Here is a 21,768-nt window from a genome sequence, read left to right as displayed (position 1 = left end):
CCTTTCAGGCCACGCACAGTACATACTGTAGCAAGCAACATTCTTTTTTTTATATACGTTTTTCAGAAAACTAGGTTTTAATTTAGAAGCCTGCTGAAGGTACCATCTTCCTGCTGGTACCTTCAGCAGGAAGATTTGGTACTTCTAGTGGCCGACAAGGCCTATTTTTCAACTGACCATATACGGTAACATAACATCTCATTATAACTCATACAGTATGATATCAAAGAGTTGGGACACATGTAGGAAGCGTTTGTGTGGAAGAGGAACAATGAATGCCGGTCATCTTTCAAAAGAGACAACTATACTATAACATATATCATTGTTGTATTTGGACACCCTATACCAATATGGTGTTTGTATTGGGTGAGATGGTGGATAGTGGAGGGGTTGTGTTGATCATGACTTATTTGTTGTTTGCGGAAATCATCGCTCTCACATCGCACAGAAAATGTTTGATTGATTGAATACTAATATTAGTAAAAACTGTACAGACTGTACAGACATTACGGTTATCAAAAACGTCCTGGGGACTATCTTTGTTTTTTCAAAAGATATAGAGCGTATTATGTTACAGAAGTGTTTTCATCTGTCATATATCTGCAAAAATGTATTTCTATCATCACTCTGCTCTCATAAACAGACCATTGATTTTGTGAATTCTATGAATAAATGTAAGTGGTAAATAAAAAGGCAGCGTGTTAATTAATGGAGCATTTAATAAGTAACATATACTGTAGAGTAGCCTCTGTCACCTCATGTTACAGTAATATCTGTCATTTCTGCTTTGTCTGCTGTCCTCTGTCACTCTTTAATTTAGTACATGAATGACAAGTTCACTTTAACAATACAACACACTTTATTGATATGCATGAAACATTGTGTTAAAATACAACAGATTAGATTAATGTCATTCATATTCTACACAGGTTCACCTTAAACTGAATAATGAAAATATGAATATGAATTGCCATTTCATTTGCAATTTTGGAATGAGCAGATGCTCTAAATACAGAACGATTTGCAAGGAAAACAAAAGGTCAAATGCATAGAAATAGCAGTTATCTAGGATCATACAGTAGGTGAACTAAGAACCTATCATCAGTCTAACCGTATTTAAAAAGAAAAAGAAAAAAGAAAGACTATAGTCTATAATCTGTAGTACAATTAAACTATACACACACTAAAGGATGCCAGGTATCTGTCTACAGAACATTCTAGCTACATTACATTTCGTCCTGGCTCGTCCTGGTTGATGTTCAGTACGTGTGGCACTGAACATCAAACAGGACGAGCACATCACCAACAAGCGTCTGTATGGAGCAGTACCAAGTGTATCAGAGAAGACGGCAGTAAGGAGGATGAGACTATAGCTGGCCACACTGCCACCGACACCAAGAACTCCCGGCCAAAAAGCTTGTACTGTGGGAACCAACACACGGGCATCGATCGAGAGGACGTCGTCCCACACCTACCTACGTGGACGTACTAAAGAAAGATGCTGGTGCAGAAAGCACAAAAGAGCTGGCCAGATGTACGGAGAACCGAGATGATGGAGGGCTCGTCTGAGGACGACGTAGAGAGACATTTAGCCTTTGCATAAGCCTGCACGGTTGTCAAGGCTATAGGGCAAGTGCTCTATACGCAGTATATAGGCTACTGTATATTGGGTAGAGGCATGCAAGGCAGCCAAACAAAAACAGACTTACACGCCTATCATGTAGCTGTACCACAACACACTATAACACATTGTGAAATGATGATTTCAGATAATAACTCTTTCACAGATCCACCGGTAATTGTTGTTGTTACAGTTATATGATCTGACATCCCATTGTCTAGTATTCTGAGGAAAATCAAAACCAACACAGTCTCTTCCTCGTCCATTGTTAGATAGACCAGGGTACCTGAAGAAATAGGAACATTTGAGATATTACAATTACACCTTTACTAGGATGGTTTTCCATTCCACCCTAAAACATTCATACACCAATTGCGGCAGAAGCCATGCAAGGTACCAACCAGCACATCGGGAGCAATTTGGGGTTCAGTGCCTTGCCCAAGGACACGTCAACATGTAGACAGGAGGAGCCGGGATTCAAACCGCCGACCCATGGATCAATTGATGACCTGCTCTACCTCCTGAGCCACAGTCGCCCTTAAGGGGCCAAAAGTAAGGGGTCAAACAGACAAAGGGTGCTTTTTTCTAATCTTTGTAATTTGGGGTTGAAGTCGCAACTTTATTGTTGCATTTTTTTAATTTGTTTCGTTTACTTTCACATTGCACTTTGTCAAGTGCACCAAACATTGTAAACAAATGTCTTCTAGGGGAAGTCATTCTCACATGTACTGTATGTGTATGTGCATTGAATTGCAGCTGGGGATTTGTGTTTAAAGGTTAGCTTGAAGTTTATTCATGTAGGTTTTGCTTTTAACATCACACATAGGCAAAACATCTGAACTGAGCATACCTGTGCGTAAATGTAGTCTTAGGGACAGTGTAGGTTTGTATTTTATAGTATTATTTAAAACCATTGAACATTTTAGCAATATGTACAATGGACTTAAAATGTTTGTTGAAATGAATGAGAGAAGAATGAAGATACAATAAGTAATAAAGTAATAAATAAATAATAAGTCTTACTGTGATTTGTTAAGTGGTGTTCCATCCAGCCACTTAAATGTCCCTTCCTCCTCTTTGTCAGTCAGACCCAGCCACACCCATGAGCCACGTTTTAAACTGCCAACAAAGTTCTGGGCAGAAACACTGCTGGTTACTGAATTAGTACAAACTGTACAATAGAGCTGTGTGGAATATGTTAGAGAGCACGCACGCACGCACGCACGCATGCACGCACGCACGCACGCACGCACGCACGCACGCACGCACGCACGCACGCACACACGCACACACACACACACACACACACACACACACACACACACACACACACACACACACACACACACACACATACATACATACACACCTGTTCTTCTTGGCTATTTATGACCACCAGGTCTGATTTTTCATCTTTACAGTATCGTCTGCTTTCGCTCCAGTTTTTCCTCTCAGTAGAGACGTAATAACACCCGTTGCCAAATGTCTTCCATCCAGATAATTCTAACAGCAGAAGAATAAAGTTAGCCGCTGTTTAACCTGCTCAGATGAATGACAAATGATGAACATGATATAACAATGAAGAAAAACAGTAATGTCTCACTGACCACAAATGATCGTTTGATTATATCTCGACTCGAGACTCTCAAATTTGTCAAAAATTGAGTTTAGCTGTTGATTCTTTTCAACCAGGTTATTGTTATATCTGGTCTCTAGCTGTTTAATCAGTTCATATGTAGTGCCCAACTGGTCAAAACCGGACTGTTCTATCTCTTCAGTGAGGTTGTTGAGTCTGCTGTCTAGCTCGTCAACACTGGACTGTATCTTGTCTCGCTCTTTGACCAGGTTGTTGTTTTTCTCTTTAATTAATTCAGAATCTGCAAGAAGAACAACCGACAAATGAATTAGCTTCACATTCAACTGTGGTCTGATCAAGCAACAGTAAAAATAAAAACACTTAACATAATAATCAAAACTACTTCTGACTCATGCAAAGATAGTTTAGTTTAGAATGACACTCACAGTATATGACCACACCAATGATGACAGCCAAGGAGAACAGGAGAACACACAACAGCACCAGAAACAATCCAGCCATTTTAGAGTGTTTCTTCTTTGTCTCGTCGGAGTCTGAACAACACAAGACAAACATAGGAGGTTATACTTTAATTTCACTCACATTTTGAAAAGAGTCACTACTCAAATAATCCAAATATGCTATTAGGGAATGGCAACTTGAGGAGCTGCAGTAATTTGCATGTTTAGCTTCTGTATTACAGTTTGTGTGTGCGTTACCTCCATGGTGCTCTTGTGCTGTGTTCCTCTGTATAGCATGTGGCCCAGTGTCAGGGGCATCTGCAGAGACATAATAGATGTCGACTATTCTCTCTTCTCTCTCCTCCATCTCTCCTCCGCATGCATGTCTGACTTCCATTTCCAGGTCTGGGCAGATGGGATCGTCATACACGTGCTCAGACATTCTCGCTTATTATCAAACTGTTATGTTTTTGTGTGTGCTTATATACAGTATATGGAGAGGAAACTCCTCCATACAGTACCTTTTGTTCAGTTCTTCATATTTGCGTAAAAGGGAAAAGGCAAAAATCTAAATATTGGAAGTTATAATATAGCCAACACTTTGCACGAGTGAAATGTTACTAAAAGAGTTTATTGTTCTCAAAGTTCCCATCAGAACTAAAACTTCCCTCAGATATGCATGGGTTTTTACTTTTTAACCCTTCAGACAAAAATGTAAAAGGAACCACCGCTCATCCACTGCTGGAGCCACAAAGGGAACATGAGAAAAAATGTACAAACTTGCGAGCTGTGCATCTGCTATTTATGAGCTGTGCCTTTGCTCCAATACGCAGCTATGTGTGTCGGTCTGTCTCTGTATGTCCGAGTACGGAAAACACGGTAACTCTGTCACTTCTCAACCATTTCGGACCCGGGTTAAACTAAGCAACCATCACACAGCACTTCTCTATGCTTGACTGACTAGGTAACCTTGGAGTCATCCTTTAGTTAGACAAAGGAAAAACAACTCTTTAGGAGGAATCAAAGATCTGTAATTTCTAGGCTATTTATTCTGGGCGGGAACCCCTATTGGTATCTTACCCCCTCAGGCCAAGCACCCATATTTGGGTTCTGTACAGTATGTACAGTATTCAAAAATGTAAAATTTTTGATGCTGCTATATAAATATTTGAAGTTTTTCAGAAACCTTAGGTCAGGATTTAGAGGCGTTTTTTAGGCCTAAATGGGTTAATGACCACCATACCCCGTGCCCATATTACATGGAAAGGTTGCACACAATGACGGACCGCTTCCAAAATAAGACTTTTATTGATGATCAGACCGTACAAATGTAATTTACAAAACAGTACAATATGTTTTTCTTTTTAAGTGTCGTGACTCCACAATATCCTGGATGTTTATGTGAAGGCAGCATCTCGGCAAAATGATCCAATACAACAATTGTACAGCATCATAGAGGCAGCTGTGTCTGCATACTGTAGATGTGTCTCGTTCAGAGTTCACATTACCAAGTTTTGGAGAAAATGTGAAGAAAAAACAAAAGGTTAAATATTAAAACTAGCTGGCAAAAGACTTAATGATGGCTCTATGGTGACAATGACTCAGCATCGACTGTCAATCTTCCTTTACAGCTAGGTCTCTCTAGTTTGAGGAAGGTACAGTATGTGTTCATGTTTATGGGGAACTGATGGGTTTGTGTGCTCGACATAGCAGCAGCAGTACAGCTCCAACAGACAAACATGTTGGTCCTAGAATATAGAATCCACCATTTTATTGTATTTTATATTGTCATTCTACCGTCTGTCAACTAATTCAGTCTACGTGGTTCTCCAACTTAAAGCAAAGAGGTGTAATAATAAATTGCTTACTGGCTAGTAACTTCATCCTGCATGGGTTGAAGTTATATTGTTTCTTTTGCCAAAATAAAAATCAATCACATATGAATAATTGTCAACAGACTGTTGCTGACACACCCACATCAGGAACATGGATTAATAAAAGATGGACTGAAGTTTACTCTCTGGAAACAGTCAGAGACAAACTGAGATACATAAGGCCACATTGATAATAAAGTGTCACATCTTCTATACATGACAATGTAATACGTCTATATAAAAACAAAACGAAATAAACATTCACAAACTAAAGGAAAGTATGTTAAATGGCATCAGAACATTCAGATCGATACACAAACCTAGCTCGGAATTGAAACTGCTGGCTTTGATAATCGAAAAGGAGTCATGAAAATCCATTTCTTACTCGTCAACCTTTCAATGGGTGCAATGTGAGAAATGCCATCACAAGAGGAAGTGGCGAACAGAAGAGGCATTTTAGTGTGTTTAGGGTTTGGCACAGGGTTAGTAATGTGGCGCAGGAACCTAACAACATGTCGCTGCTTGTACCTGTATAAGTCAGTGACGAATAAAACATCTTGATTCATTATTCTGGCTTAATAATAACTAGACACAAACCACATATCGGACACATGTTGAAGCCAGATGGAACAGGTCAACAGCAATATTCAAAACTATAATAAATTCTGTTCAAACTGCCTGCTGTCATTCAAGGACAGATTCATATCAACATCCAGTCGATGTCTCTATTACAAAATACCTGTGAAATACCTCTCAACAAGTACTTCACATACATTCCGCAACTGCTGCTGTGTAAAAGGAACCACCGCTCATCCGCTGCTGGAGCCACAAAGGGAACATGAGAAAAAATGTACAAACTTGCGAGCTGTGCATCTGCTATTTATGAGCTGTGCCTTTGCTCCAATACGCAGCTATGTGTGTCGGTCTGTCTCTGTATGTCCGAGTACGGAAAACACGGTAACTCTGTCACTTCTCAACCATTTCGGACCCGGGTTAAACTAAGCAACCATCACACAGCACTTCTCTATGCTTGACTGACTAGGTAACCTTGGAGTCATCCTTTAGTTAGACAAAGGAAAAACAACTCTTTAGGAGGAATCAAAGATCTGTAATTTCTAGCTAGGCTATTTATTCTATTGGTATCTTACCCCCTCAGGCCGGGCACCCATATTTGGGTTCTGTACAGTACGGTATGTACAGTATTCAAAAATGTAAATGTTTTGATGCTGCTATATAAATATTTGAAGTTTTTCAGAAACCTTAGGTCAGGATTTAGAGGCGTTTTTAGAATCGGCCTTAGGCCTAAATGGGTTAATGACCACCATACCCCGTGCCCATATTACATGGAAAGGTTGCACACAATGACGGACCGCTTCCAAAATAAGACATTTATTGATGATCAGACCGTACAAATGTAATTTACAAAACAGTACAATACGTTTTTCTTTTTAAGTGTCGTGACTCCACAATATCCTGGATGTTTATGTGAAGGCAGCATCTCGGCAATATGATCCAATACAACAATTATACAGCATCATAGAGGCAGCTGTGTCTGCATACTGTAGATGTGTCTCGTTCAGAGTTCACATTACCAAGTTTTGGAGAAAATGTGAAGAAAAAACAAAAGGTTAAATATTAAAACTAGCTGGCAAAAGGCTTAATGATGGCTCTATGGTGACAATGACTCAGCATCGACTGTCAATCTTCCTTTACAGCTAGGTCTCTCTAGTTTGAGGAAGGTATGTGTTCATGTTTATGGGGAACTGATGGGTTTGTGTGCTCGACATAGCAGCAGCAGTACAGCTCCAACAGCACCAACAGACAAACAGGTTGGTCCTAGATGAAGAGCGAATCCACCATTTTATTGTATTTTATATTGTCATTCTACCGTCTGTCAACTAATTCAGTCTACGTGGTTCTCCAACTTAAAGCAAAGAGGTGTACTAATAAATTGCTTACTGGCTAGTAACTTCATCCTGCATGGGTTGAAGTTATATTGTTTCTTTTGCCAAAATGAAAAATCAATCTCATATGAATAATTGTCAACAGACTGTTGCTGACACACCCACATCAGGAACATGGATTAATAAAAGATGGACTGAAGTTTACTCTCTGGAAACAGTCAGAGACAAACTGAGATACATAAGGCCACATTGATAATAAAGTGTCACATCTTCTATACATGACAATGTAATACGTCTATATAAAAACAAAACGAAATAAACATTCACAAACTAAAGGAAAGTATGTTAAATGGTATCAGAACATTCAGATCGATACACAAACCTAGCTCGGAATTGAAACTGCTGGCTTTGATAATCGAAAAGGAGTCATGAAAATCCATTTCTTACTCCTCAACCTTTCAATGGGTGCAATGTGAGAAATGCCATCACAAGAGGAAGTGGCGAACAGAAGAGGCATTTTAGTGTGTTTAGGGGTTTGGCACACAGGGTTAGTAATGTGGCGCAGGAACCTAACAACATGTCGCTGCTTGTACCTGTATAAGTCAGTGACGAATAAAACATCTTGATTCATGATTCTGGCTTAATAATAACTAGACACAAACCACATATCGGACACATGTTGAAGCCAGATGGAACAGGTCAACAGCAATATTCAAAACTATAATAAATTCTGTTCAAACTGCCTGCTGTCATTCAAGGACAGATTCATATCAACATCCAGTCGATGTCTCTATTACAAAATACCTGTGAAATACCTCTCAACAAGTACTTCACATACATTCCGCAACTGCTGCTGTTTTTCACAGTTGCAGCAACGAGACCGCTTGAATAACCTTGTGTACAACCCGTGTACAAACTAAATCAGTGACTGCTTAGCACCGTTCAAACTATATTACCGTACTAGTACTGGAAATGTTTTCAAAAGGTCGTTATTCCTCTTATTAAGGACAGCTGTCATCTTAATTAACATACATGAAACTCTACTGTTGACCTAAATACCTCGGTCATACATTCAGAGTCTTCATGCACTATAATAGCCAATTGGAAAGCCAAATTGAAACATTTTAAACAAAAAAAGTAGTGTACAAACTTATACCAAAAAGTAAATGAACTCTGGTATGCAGTCAGTACACTCAGTCTGCATTTTAATCAGTCCAAGGTCGCTTCTCTGACCTTAGTCAACAGATTATCTCTCCAGATAGAACGTCGATAAAGATAGTTATCCGATTATTTTCAGCTAAAAGTGTTTGTGAGAGTAAACAATAGTTTCACAATCTAAAACAGGTGCCCCTGATTTTGGTATTTATGCAGGCCTATCAAGCCCATGTATCATTAACTACATTTCTGATAGTTGTACAGTAACAAGACAAACCGCCTGAAAATCTTTCAAGCGAAGAGACCTCCTGCTATAGGATGGGCACCAAGCCGCACCATTGACCGGACCAATATGGCGTCCACATTGATGCACAGTTCCAATCAACGCGGCATCTAAATGCCTGTTTTCAACTACAAGGACTCACGTGAACCGTGCCACGCGACCCATTTCACGGGGTTCTAGATGCGTTTCCAGAACCTAATTTTGGCCCTGCTCAGAAGGTAGTAAAAAATATAATCCTGAGTTCTGGTTTCAGAAAAAGAAAAAAATGAAAATCTCGCTCCAAAAGTAAAACAAACAAACAAACAAACAAACAAACCAAAACTTCAAGGGTGGTTGTGGTTATGATGCAAACAAACACAAAACATCACAGAACTTCGTAGGTTCTGGAACGTTTCAAGTTATGAAAGGTTCTGTTTTACCCTTTGTAGTGCAAAATAGTCACATGCGTACGTACAGTATCTATGTGTGTGTGTGTGTGTTGGATGTTTTGCCATCACTGTGGAGGAGGGGGAGGTGGCGGGGGAGGAGGAGGAGGAGGAGGAGGGGGAGGGGGGAGATGAGAGAAGGGGATATGAGGAGGAGGCATGTTGTGCGGGGGCCAGGGGGGCGAGGAGAAGGAGGGATGGTAGAAGGACGGAGGAGGGGGGGGAGGGAAGTGAGGGAACGAGGGGGGAGGGAAAGGTGGATGCTGGTTGTGATGATGAGGAGGAGGGGGGTACGGGCAGGGAGGGGGGAGGTAGACGGGGGGCGGGGGCCCGTGGTGGCGGGGGTGTCTGTGGGGCGGGGTGTGAGAGCGCGGGAACGCCGGGCGGTGGTTGGGGTGTCTGGCGTTCTGGTGCCTGAAGGGCGGCGCTCCTCTCGGCTGTCTGGGTGAGAACGGTGCCCTGTTGGTGTCCTGCTGCTGCTGCTGCTGGTACTGATGCTGCTGGTGTGAGGCATTGTGGGTAGTCTGGTCCGGGTTATCTGGAAGAAAGAAAGAACTGTAAACCCAATAATGGCTGGTGCAAAAATAAGTAATAGCTTGCTGCAAATAGCCGCCTGGTTCTTTTAAAACGACCGAGGTCCAAATCGATTTTGCATATTATTAAACGTCCAGGCTACTATTTGGGAAAATACGCTATTGGTAATATCCAGCAAGCACGTGATGTCATCCTTAAAATAACTTTCTTCCACAAAAAAGGAAGACTGTACAGACTCCCATTTGTAATCCACAACCCATAACTATTTCAGTTAATACATTGTTATTCTGACTAATCTGTGTAATCTGAGTATACACAACAGCAATGGTTGGAGTCAGTATAACTGCTCTTCTATTGAGAAATGTGCATATCCTGTGGTTGGGGAGGACACCTACTTGTAGACAAGTAGTATTGCATGAGGGTCAAACAGGCTTTGTGTATTATTTCAGCAGTAGAAATTGTGAAGCCTACGAAAGGAAGACGACCTGCATTCAAATCCCAGGTAGGATATTCAAGTTACGGATTGCAGCTTTAAAAAGAGTTACAGGTCCATTTGTATAACACACTCAAGGAACCCAGAAGCCAAATTCCCCTGTGCCAGAGTCTTGTTTATTTAAATTAATTCATAATGGCCTTCCCCGTCTGTCTACCTGCGTTTGTATATTGTGTAACTTGTCTACCTGTGCTGCTGATGTCTCTCTTTCTCTGTTTCTTCTTCCTCTTTGCTTCATGCTCCAAATCATCATCGCTGAAATCTAAAGCCTGGACAGACAGACAGACAGACAGACAGTCACACACACTTATCATCACATTCTCAGCACATCACGTCCCCGTCCCACCCCAGATATTAGGCATGTAACGATTCACTCAACTCACGATACGATTCGTAACACGAATATGAGGTTCACGATACGATTTTTCACGATATTAAAAAATATATATATTTTAAAGAGAAATCACTGTTTTATTCATCATTCATCTCCCCCCCTGAGATTTTTTTATTTAACTACATTGCAAAAGAAGTAGCATTACTTTTGACAGTGCAGAAACATAATTGCCTTCCTTGATGAGCATCAACGACCATCACCTGGGCACAGACACAGACACACACAGCTCCCCTCTACAGTGCAATCGATTCGATTCATATCGTCGGGATTAATATCGATATATATCGATATACGATATATCGCTACATGCCTACCAGATATCATTACGCTCCCATCTCCCTCAGCTCACTTCACAAGCATCACTTCAGTGACGCTTGTGAATCCTGAACTACAATCTATCTCAAACCCTCACCCTAACCCTAACCTCCCACGGGGCAGCACACCTAAACCTAACCTTAACCCATATGTCTAACCAATGACTAGTCTAAACTAAGAATGCACCCCCTAATGGGTCACGGTAAAGCACACCCTCTCGTGTAATATTGCTTAATTATAAAACGGCAATAAATAGATAGAAATCAACATTTAATCATTTAAATTGTGCAAATACATGTTGTTTCGAGCTAATTCGAGTGAGAGTGTGTGTGTGTGTGTGTGTGTACCTCTGGTGGTGGTTCTTGGTCATTCTTCCATGATGCATCAGATCCTTTTAACCTGAAAAAAAAAAAAAACACTTTTTTATGTCACTGAAAACAAACCAACTGGACCCAACATGGTTCATGTTTTATATATCGGAATTCTACCTCAGAAACACCTCATTCAAGTGTTTCTTCAAACAGTAACTTAACTATCCAGAGTTTTGGAACACACTTTTTTTAACCACCCGATATAGTTGACTGGATCACCAGTGCTCTGTCCTTGGTGTGTTGTGAGCCTGGAAAACTATAGTATTCCATTTCCAGAAAATGTTAATTACAACGAAATAAAAAAACTACTAAACTTTCCTAAAACTAAAACTGTGTGTGTGTGTGTGTGCGCGAGCGAGCGAGAGAGCTTACTGTTTCAGCTGCTGCGTCAGAATGTATCCGGTATACTCCTTGATAGAAGGTGCGTAATAGAGGCTCTGTCCCATGGTCAGTCCTTTGTTACTGATCTGATCCACGGTGTTGAAACGCATCACGTAGAAGGGACTGAACACCGGGCCAAACACCTCAAACACCTGACGCGACACGGAGACACGACAAGTTCAGATCAAAACAGAATCATTTGGACTGGAGACACAATACATCTCACAATACATACGTTCTCACTGTTGACGACTGGTGGGTACTAAAAGGCTTTCTTACCTTTCTTTGTAGTTGTTACGTCCCCACAAAAGAGGTCCAGGTGTTATTTTGTGCAAAAGCTCCTTATTGGCTATTTCCCCTACCATAAGCCCTCAATGAATTGCATTGAATGGAATGGGAATTGAATGGGTCTATGGGGTGTTCAGTGTTGTGCTAATTCGCTTATTTCCATCGCTCAAAATTATATATTTTTTGTATATATCCTCTCTTCATAAATAATATCCCAAGCGGCACACTTTACTACTTATTTCGATGGAAATAAGCGAATTAGCACAACACCCCATAGCCCCATTCAATTAAATGCAATTCATTGAGGGCTTATGGTAGGGGAAATAGCCAATAAGGAGTTTTTGCACAAAAAAACACCTGGACCTCTTTGGTGGGGACGTAACGACTACAAAGAAAGGTAAGAAAGCCTTCTAGCATGGAATTCTCCTTTAACTCTTTCACTCAAAGCATAATGACACTTATTGTCATATATTGGCGTATGGAATGAAATGGAAATCACAGACATCATGTCCTAAACCTAGGACCAATCTAAAACTCTTGTACCTTCCCTACGGCCTGTCTCTCCGAGTTGAACACCATGCTGTCATCTGCCAGCGGGGGCGTGTCCTTCAGTGATTGGATGATGACTGGACACGGGGGACAGGCAAGAGACAAAATTCAGTTTTGGAACCTGACAAGTAGGGCTGAACGCCAACTGTTCTGCTTGCACATTTAAAACTGTCAAAAAGCCACTCGCAATATAATTCACAAATTATGTTTCCATTGCAAGCGGTATGTATGAGCAGAAGGCTAGTAGTTGTGAAACACCAGCAAGATGTCTGCCTTATAGACGTTAAGATCTGAAAAAGAAACTACACAACACAAAGCTGATACTTGGGGATATAATCGTTAGTAAAGATTATGCCACTGAGAAGAAAATACAGAATTGGCTGGCTCATGATTGAATAATGAATTAATATCTGGGAAGTGCAATACAAAGTAAGTAACTTGTTGACCCCCAAAGTGCTGTTCCATTTTAGGTAACTACTCTTAGTACTCTACTACTCTTTAGGGTAAAGCTAACGAGAAAATTAATAAAATTAACAAAGGTGCACAGAGGTGAAAGGCTTGCAAGCCATCTCTGCTTGATTTTCTATATGCATGTCTGATCTGTTTCTATATGCATGTTACTGTGTCCCTGTGCACTGTGTGTGCGCTTTGTGTGTGTGTGTGTGTGTGTGTTACTAACCAAGTGTCTGTATGATACTGGAGACTGATCCTAGGGGTTGGATCTCTGCGTCATCGGGTAACGACACACACACATCCTCCACAGCCGGAAGCTCCTAAACACACAGAACGAGACTTTACTTTAAATGAATAATATAAAAACAGAATGACAGAACACACTCCATAACACTGTTTATAAAATACATATACTGCAAATGCACAACTAAAAAATAATAACAAACATGTTTGTTCACATCTCTCATCTGTAATTAAATATTTAAATGCAATTTAAAAAAGGATTTTGAGGTCAATGGGGCTTGCGATCACACTGGAATCCTGGCCACATTTGGAGTTATTACGTCATAGATATGTCATAGATCACCGGTGGTCATATTGACAGTGGAATAGTAGGTAAACGGCAGACGTCAAACAGAGAAAGGAGCGACATGAAGGAAAGCCGCTCCGAATGGTGTCTCTGATATGCACTTTGAAAGACCACGGCGATGACGTCAACTGGTGCACGTTCTCTGCGACGCTGCTGGCCACCTGCTCCGGAGACAAAACCATCCGAGTATACAACGCCGACGACTTCTCGGAACTGCCCTACTCGCCACTGTCTGGGCACGGCTATGGCGTGCACTGCTGTTGCTTCAGCGCTTGTGGTCAATTCCTGGCCTCGTGCTCAACGGACGCAACGGTGGTCATCTGGTCGACGGCGACAGGAAAGAGAGAACACGTCCTGGAGCACCCCGGACGCAGCGCCGTGAGGATCTGCGCGTCGTCGCCCGACTCCGCGACACCTGGTCTCCGGTGCGTCCGACGGTTCCTTGGGCTTTATGGGAGTTCACGTCCGAACGGCTGCTCAGAACGGCGGCGGTGAACGACGACGCTACAATAGCAGCCTGCTCCTTCAGTCCCTGCGGACAGCTGTTCGTGACCGGGTCGTCGCACGGGGAACCTCTGCCTCCGGGACCTCGACATGCACCGGCTGCGTGCCGAGAGGAACGCCCATGACCTGGGGGTAGCCTGCTGTGCGTTCTCTCCCAAAGTCCTTAGTGGTGGTCAAGCAGTGCGGTTCAGTCTGGCATCCTGTGGGCAGGACAGCAACCTGAAGATCTGGGCCATAGATATAAGGGACACGGGGGACTGTGAGATGAAGCTCCTACGTACTCTAAGCAGCCATTCGGCCCCCGTCCTTTCCTGTGCCTTCTCCTCAGGCGGACGGCTGCTCGCGTCCGCCTCCGTGGATAAGATCGTTTCGATTCACGACGCCGATAATGCCGTTGTGCTTCACACGCTGAGCGCGCACGGACGGCACGCGACGACATGCGCCTTCTCTCCCGCGTCGCCGCTGCTCGCTACCGGCTCCATGGACAAGACCGTGAACATCTGGCGGTTGGAGGACGCCCGCGGCGGCTGCGAAGGGGATTCGTCACCCGGGGAAGAAGGGTCACTCTTCTCCGGTGAAGCGAGAACTTCGTCGGGGCGTTCCGAGCGGCTCGTCGTCGACCGGTCAGAGGAGGACGTTGTTTCGGGCTGGCTGGTGCAGGAGGGCCTGAAGGAACTGGTGGACGGGTTCCGCAGCAACAACGTCGACGGAACGGAGCTGCTCCGTCTGACCAAAGACGCGCTGGCCTCGGAGCTGCACGTGGAGTCGGCGGGGCTACGCGGCAAGGTCCTGAGGAAGGTGGAGGAGCTGAGATGTGCATCATCATCATCATCATCGTCGGACGACGTCCCAGACGAGTTCCTGTGCCCCATCACCAGAGAGCTCATGAGGGAACCGGTCACAGCCGCCGACGGGTATTCGTACGAGGGAGAAGCCATCGAGAGCTGGATCGCCACCAAGAACCGCACCAGCCCCATGACTAACCTCCCACTGCTGACCACCTCGCTCACCCCAAACCGCACCCTGAAGATGGCCATCACTCGATGGAGGACCAGCCATTAGCGTTCACACATGTTGTTTGTTTGTTTTGAGCGGTGCCAACACGTGACTATGTGCGTAGTAGTCTACTGTATTAGTCTGGCCATAGTCAATTAGTCTGCATGGTTACGGTGTGTATGGTTTTAAACCACTGTCTCATAACCTCATCTCCTTGTCTATATTAAATGTTTATTTATCACTCATTTAGTTGTCTAGTACAGTGATAACCTTTGGACACCCCACTTTTACTGTATCGTTGCGGTCGTTGCTATATCGTGTTTTTGAAGGGCGCTAGCCCCTCCTATATTCAGCTAATGGTGTTGATTTTCGTCCTACACAAACATTAAATTCCCATTGACAATGAATGGAGGGTTTTATGGCATAGTGTCTGAGCAAATCAGCTTAGTGTCTTACACAAACATTAAATTCCCATTGACAATGAATGGAGAGTTTTATGGCATAGTGTCTGAGCAAATCAGCTTAGTGTCTTACACAAACATTAAATTCCCATTGACATGAATGGAGAATTCTACATCAGTGTCTGAGCAAATCGGCTTAGTGTCTATTTTTGTCTTACACGAACATTAAATTCTCGGGAATTGTCAAGCAAATCAGACCTGTAACAACCCTGTATGTCTGTTTGTCTCTACACAACCCCTTTATAAACATTTTGTCGAGTTGTATTAGGCCAAATGTATACGGCACATTTTGTCATTTAGAGAGGCCTATTTTTCATACATCATTTTGATATTTGTACTAGTCAATGTTTTGTAATATCTTTATGATAAACTTTAGAAAAAAAGTTACATTGAATGTTGTGAGAAACATAGTGTGACGGTCCATGGGCTCTCGTTATATTCCTGAGTCAAGTGTGACACCAAGTGGTGACGTTTGGTATTGTCAGAAATGTTTTACTCTACTGACCACAGAATTAATCTGAATTCATTTGAAAATAGCGGTTCTACCTGCTCACTGAGAGCCTCTAGATGTAATGTAGTTTATTATTTCCCAAACATGACCATGGATTAAAGCAAAAATTAAATCTCACGACTGACAACGTTTGTATGGCCAAGTCCTAATGTGGGAATTGTGACTCTGTGAAAGGAAAAGGAGGGGGGGGGAAAGCATTTAAGAACTAGTGAAAATAGCCGATCTTCAAGCTCACGATATGCTATATTCACTAGTTTGGGCGGATGTCTAATTTCTATTTTGGTTTGGAACGGTTTTGTAACCAGAGAACTATGCTATAATTTTAGCCCAAACATTTTAGCCGTGACCCAAAAGAGAAATTTAAATATCTCCCCGGGACCAAACTAGTGAAAATATCAGATCTCGAAACTTACAACGTGAGCTGCGTTGTGAGCTTGTAGATCGGCTATTTTTTTTTACTTCCACTTAAAAGTGACATTTGTGGAATTGTTTTCGGTTTAGATATTATTCATGATGTCAATGTTTTAACGATATTCACTCGCAACCCACAGTCGGGTCATGGCCCAGTTTGGTCAACAGTGAACTATAGCATCCAATCAACAGACAGACAGACAGACTGACTGACCTCCAGCAACACTTCATCCTGTGTCTTGATGGGAGCCGGTTGGCTGAAACCCTCGTCGTCTTCGTCGTCCTCTCCTCCCATCCTCACAGCTCGGCGGAGAGGGAGGGGCGAGGAGGCGGAGGAGGAGGAGGAAGAGGAGCTATCACTGGGAGACGAAGAGAGAGAGAGAGAGAGGGGAGAGAAAGAGTGATCATCACACTGTGACCACCTGGAACACAAATCAACTCATCCGTTTTAACATGGAATGTGGTAGACTGTCGTGAGTCCTAGGTTTTGAGTGGTTGGCCAATAATTTGATGACATGCAACAAAAACAAAAATAAATCTCCATTAAATCAGGCTCCTTTGGGCATATTTAATCACTTTAAAGCACTATACTTTCTAAGATGAATACCAAAGGCAAGTAGAACAGCTATTTTTGCTCCATTTGTATGCAGGGAAAGTGCTGACGTCCCTGCTTTTAAACAATTCAATACGGGAAAGCGGGTGGTGGCGCGCGGCCAAATACATGTCAAGTGTAAGAAAATGAAACTACTGATTTAGAAGGCTTTTGTACAATCTGCCTCCAGTCTTAATGGGTTGGCACAAAGTACACATTCCACCCCTCCTGTCCACACAGAATGTTTATAGTGTGCGCGAGTGATACCACTTACCTGTCTGAATCCTCTGATTTGATGCCATCTTCTCTGACCTTTGACACAAAACAGACAGCGTCTGTCACACCTTCAGGGGGGGACACACACTCCGCCACATTGAGGGGAGGTGTGGAGCCGGGGGTCGGCTGTCCCTCTGGGGGTGTGCTACCGTCTAGGAGAGTCGCTGTTGTCGCCCCAGGGTTGACGTTAAGGCTCTCAAGCTGTGCGGTCACGGTAACCTCCATCCTTCATGGACAAAAATGGTAAACAAAGCAGATTAAAAAAATATGTTTCAGGGGATGTAACATTTAATTGGTTGATAAAACAAAAACAAGGGCTCAATTGCTTCGTGCCACGGTTCCAGCTTGTGGATCTGCTACTTTTATGTGACCCTGTAGTATAATCAAGTAACAACGCATAGGTGTAACGGGTCTGAAGCATTGATGTTGAACTTTAGTGGGTCCCGGGCCCCACGGGTAGTCATTCAAGTGGTTCCCAGCCAGGGAAATGGTATGGATCCCCAATACATGTACAATTCTCTCACTGTTTGATCTCAAAAGGGTTATTATAAATATAAATAAATATATTTATTTATTTATTATATAATAAATATATAATAAATTACATTCAAGTATGTTGTAGCTCAGAGCAGAAGATATAACAGAAGTAGAAGCAGAGGTAGAAAAGATACAGGCAATGTAAACGCACTCATAATAGACCGAGCACAGGCTGAGGCAGGGAGGGGGCACTCGGTGAACTGAATACATAGGACCACAACAGAAACAGGCCCTCCGTTTGTGTTATCCTTTTAGCTTTATTGTATAACCGTTTTGGTACCTCCGTCTGTACCTCTGTACTTTTTGCTGTTAATACAATATTCAATCAATCAAAGGTACATTTCGTAGTAGAACATTGTTGCAGGTATAAAACATGAATAAACAAACGCATACATAAATATGATTCACCCTAGATACATGAGCAAGATTAAGTCGGATATTGGAGGATGGTTCCAAATGTCAGTATATTTGCTGTTAACCCATTTTGGGGCGGGAACCCCTTTTGGTGTTAGCATTATGTCATGCTTTAGCTATTGAAAAATAGCAGAATTATAGAGCTTGTAGGTCTGCTACTTTTGGAAAAATCGAGAATGGGTTAAATGACCAGCCCTAATGCGTTGTATGCAGTATGTACGTGTGTGTATGATGCGTACAGTATGTGGGTGTAAGCACAAATCCGTGCGTACCTGTCTGAATCCTCCGTGTTGCTGCCCTCTTCTCTGTCCTTCTCTGACACACAGACAGGGTCTGTCACACTGGCACTGCCAACCCTCCACTCTTCAGGGAAACACACTGCCTCGCCAACGTTCTCTGCAGGGGGCTCTCCATCCACCACAGTGGCAGGCGGTGTGCGCTCCTGTCCCTCTGGATAGGGCTGTGAGTGACAATCATGAGATTTTTTTAGTTGACGATCGATTGCCCTAAAAGCTCTGTTGATTTATTAAGTTGTGTTTTTGACATTGAACATTGGAACATAAAATATAAATATTAGTATATTACAGTCATTATTGTACTGTTTTTACAAAGCATGTTAGGCTTAAAAAGGCCTATTGCTGAGAAATGACCGGTACCAATAATCAAAATAAAGTAATGTAGATTATACAGGCAAAATCCTGAAATTGTACACCATTAAAACATGTTAGCTAAAACAGCTAACAGAGTCTTGAAAATACCCAAAACAGGGATGCCATGTTAAAAAAGTGGTTAAAATAGCGTGGACCGTGACATGGAAATATGACAATTTAATCCACCCCTTTTATACAAACATACACTAATGGAAACTATTCTTAACGGGTATGCTGAAATAATTACAATCAAAAATTGTGACGGTCATTAACTAAGTCGTACCTCTGGTGGTGTGGTGGTAGTAGTAGGATCTGAGAGGGCTGCAGTCTCCCCAGGGGTGACGACGTTCAGGCTATCCAGCTGTGCTGCAGTCTCCCCAGGGGTGACGACGTTCAGGCTATCCAGCTGTGCTGCAGTCTCCCCAGGGGTGACGACGTTCAGGCTATCCAGCTGTGCTGCCGTCTCCCCAGGGGTGACGACGTTCAGGCTATCCAGCTGTGCTGCAGTCTCCCCAGGGGTGACGACGTTCAGGCTCTCCAGCTGTGCTGCAGTCTCTCCAGAGGTGAAGACGTTCAGGCTATCCAGCTGTGCTGCCGTCTCCCCAGGGGTGACGACGTTCAGGCTCTCCAGCTGTGCTGCAGTCTCCCCAGGGGTGACGACGTTCAGGCTCTCCAGCTGTGCTGCAGTCTCCCCAGGGGTGACGACGTTCAGGCTCTCCAGCTGTGCGGTCACCGTGACCTCCATGGTCTCCTCCCCCTGCTCCTCCACTGTGGAGGACATCAGTCCATTCTCTTCCACCGGCATACAGGCCATCACAACTGGAATGAAACACACACCGTCAGTTTTAGGGTAATATCCGTGGTAATAATATCTCAAGACAGATTCAGATGTCGCCACCTCCCGTTACAATGCGAGTTAGGAATGTTAGTAATGTAAACAAAGACACATGCGACCGGAAGTGGAGCGCTAAAGGAGCGTGAACGGCCGACATCCGGATGTTGGCTTTCCACACAAGGAAACCTGTGTTCGAATGAATCCAAAGCTTTACATACACTATGATTTATATACTTGTAAGTACGTTTCCGTTTGGTTCCTATTTCCTAACTATCAATCATTTAGGTGAGGGATGTCCTTGAACCTCCTCAAAGACCCCTGGGGGTGCCCGGGTCAGAGTCCACCTCGAGAGCCACTCATTGGTGGGCAGTTAGTTAGCAGACTGACCGTTATCCAACGAGATTTGCAAAGTGCAAGGCCAGAATGAGAGGCGTGGACTCTAGTCCAGTTGTTCAGGCTGTGGTGGACCCCCATTTGAAAATATTTTTTGCAAAGGAGAAGAGTTTTACTTGTTAAGATTATATTTTGTAAAGATTTCTAACTGTAGATAGATGGAGAGTGTGATTGGCATTGCCATTCTTTTTCTTATCTCACGATTTTGCAACCCATTTTTTCACCCAGTGTCAAGTATCTAATCATGTAATCCTGGGACCTACACTTCCTCTGCCAATCTGGGGCGGCAGCAGACTGACCTCATGCTTAGTTCCTTCTATGCATGAGGAGTCAAGCAGCTTCTTTTCACCTGACAGGGAGAGTTTCCCCGGCCGGACGCAGTGCGTGGAAGGAACACGTTATTCCGACCAGTTCCTTTCCCCTCCATCAGGTGTCCCGGCTGGCCAGGGGAAGGTAGTACTAGTTTAGAGACCAGGATTACTGCATGTTTACCCCAGCGGGAATCAAATCGAGGACCTTCTAGCTACGAGGCAACAGCACTACCGACTGTGCCACCGTGCCCCCTGGCATTGCCATTCTTAAACAATTTTCTCATAGGTTAACTTCTCAATAAATAAGCAAGTACTTGTCTAATAGTGAAATTAAACTGTTGCTCTTCTTGCTGGGGTGAGAACCGTCAGAAGCCCCTCAGGGACCCCTGGGGCTGGGGGTCCCTGGTGGAACACACACTTTGAGCCACTATATTGAGTAAATTTAAGAATGCCAGGAAGAGATGTCCTTGCACTGGTTTTAGCTAGTTATAATTTATTTTATGATTTGCCTTTTTATTAAGAGTATGTTGTGGTGGTTACAAGTCTAACACAACACACATATTGATCAAAACAGTAAGCTTAACAACAGAAATGACGCCCATGCGACATGCGTAGAGTAGTTGTATTGCTACTAGTGCAGTGCTGATTTATGTCTTGTATATCATTGGTTATGTCTTTAAATGTCTCGATGCATTATTTTGAATACACATGCACCACGTTAGCCCCATATGTGCCCTCTCCCTACGCGTAGTGCTGAGGGAACATACTGGGGCTAGCACGGTAGCACCACTTATGGAAACAAGCCCAAATGGCCCATTATGTTATCTTTTTAGCACCATCGTATAATCGTACCACTGTACTATTGGCACGAAGTATTCAATGAATCAAAAACGTTAGAAGTAATAAACGTTTGCAAGGCAGCTAAACATGCTAATGCTAATCGCGTTGGCCGCAGGTTGTGATCACCATCTGATGTCCCTTTTTAACCCACAACTAAAGTCAACATAATGAAGGTGTATTAGTTCGTTTGTTTACATACCTGGGTGGCTTTATGTTCAATAAGAATGTCCTGCCTGACTCTGACCAGAGCTACCTTCCCGAATCCACACAACCATGAACTACCATCCATGCAGCAGAGCAGAATCCAGCCTTTCAACAACACGTGGGGATTGTTTTTCCTGGTACGCTGCGCGCATGCGCGTTGTTCAACA

At 43.0% G+C, this 21,768-nt stretch overlaps 1 protein-coding gene, 2 long non-coding RNA genes and 1 pseudogene across 4 annotated transcripts; 1 reads left to right on the top strand and 3 right to left on the bottom strand.

Annotated features, from left to right (window-relative positions):
• Positions 1-995: 995 nt before the first annotated feature.
• Positions 996-3,295, bottom strand: LOC308312940. The gene is made up of 4 exons (XR_013963827.1): positions 3,232-3,295; positions 2,991-3,124; positions 2,645-2,754; positions 996-1,907 (listed from the first exon to the last, which is right to left on the bottom strand). It is a non-coding gene; the product is annotated as an uncharacterized lncRNA (long non-coding RNA).
• Positions 3,296-3,367: 72 nt separating this feature from the next.
• Positions 3,368-4,089, bottom strand: LOC308312632. Its single transcript, XR_013963791.1, has 3 exons — positions 3,917-4,089; positions 3,644-3,751; positions 3,368-3,498 (listed from the first exon to the last, which is right to left on the bottom strand). It is a non-coding gene; the product is annotated as an uncharacterized lncRNA (long non-coding RNA).
• Positions 4,090-9,359: 5,270 nt separating this feature from the next.
• Positions 9,360-21,713, bottom strand: naf1 (nuclear assembly factor 1 homolog). The gene is made up of 11 exons (XM_080760278.1): positions 21,597-21,713; positions 19,302-19,837; positions 18,641-18,828; positions 17,416-17,643; positions 16,764-16,908; positions 13,304-13,397; positions 12,619-12,701; positions 11,779-11,939; positions 11,383-11,434; positions 10,514-10,595; positions 9,360-9,837 (listed from the first exon to the last, which is right to left on the bottom strand). Exons 2-11 carry the CDS (start codon positions 19,830-19,832, stop codon positions 9,368-9,370), a joined length of 2,034 nt encoding a protein of 677 aa, XP_080616404.1. The 5' UTR covers positions 19,833-19,837; positions 21,597-21,713; the 3' UTR covers positions 9,360-9,367.
• Positions 13,748-15,232, top strand: LOC308311086 (WD repeat, SAM and U-box domain-containing protein 1-like; annotated as a pseudogene). Its single transcript has one exon. The product of its transcript is annotated as a WD repeat, SAM and U-box domain-containing protein 1-like (transcript).
• Positions 21,714-21,768: the final 55 nt, after the last annotated feature.

The sequence above is a fragment of the Protomyctophum bolini genome, assembly GCF_963924005.1.
Source record: "Protomyctophum bolini genome assembly, chromosome: 3".
Lineage (NCBI taxonomy): Eukaryota > Metazoa > Chordata > Actinopteri > Myctophiformes > Myctophidae > Protomyctophum > Protomyctophum bolini.
The sequence above is the reverse complement of the archived record's forward strand: the minus strand, read 5'-3'. Positions and strand labels throughout refer to the sequence as shown.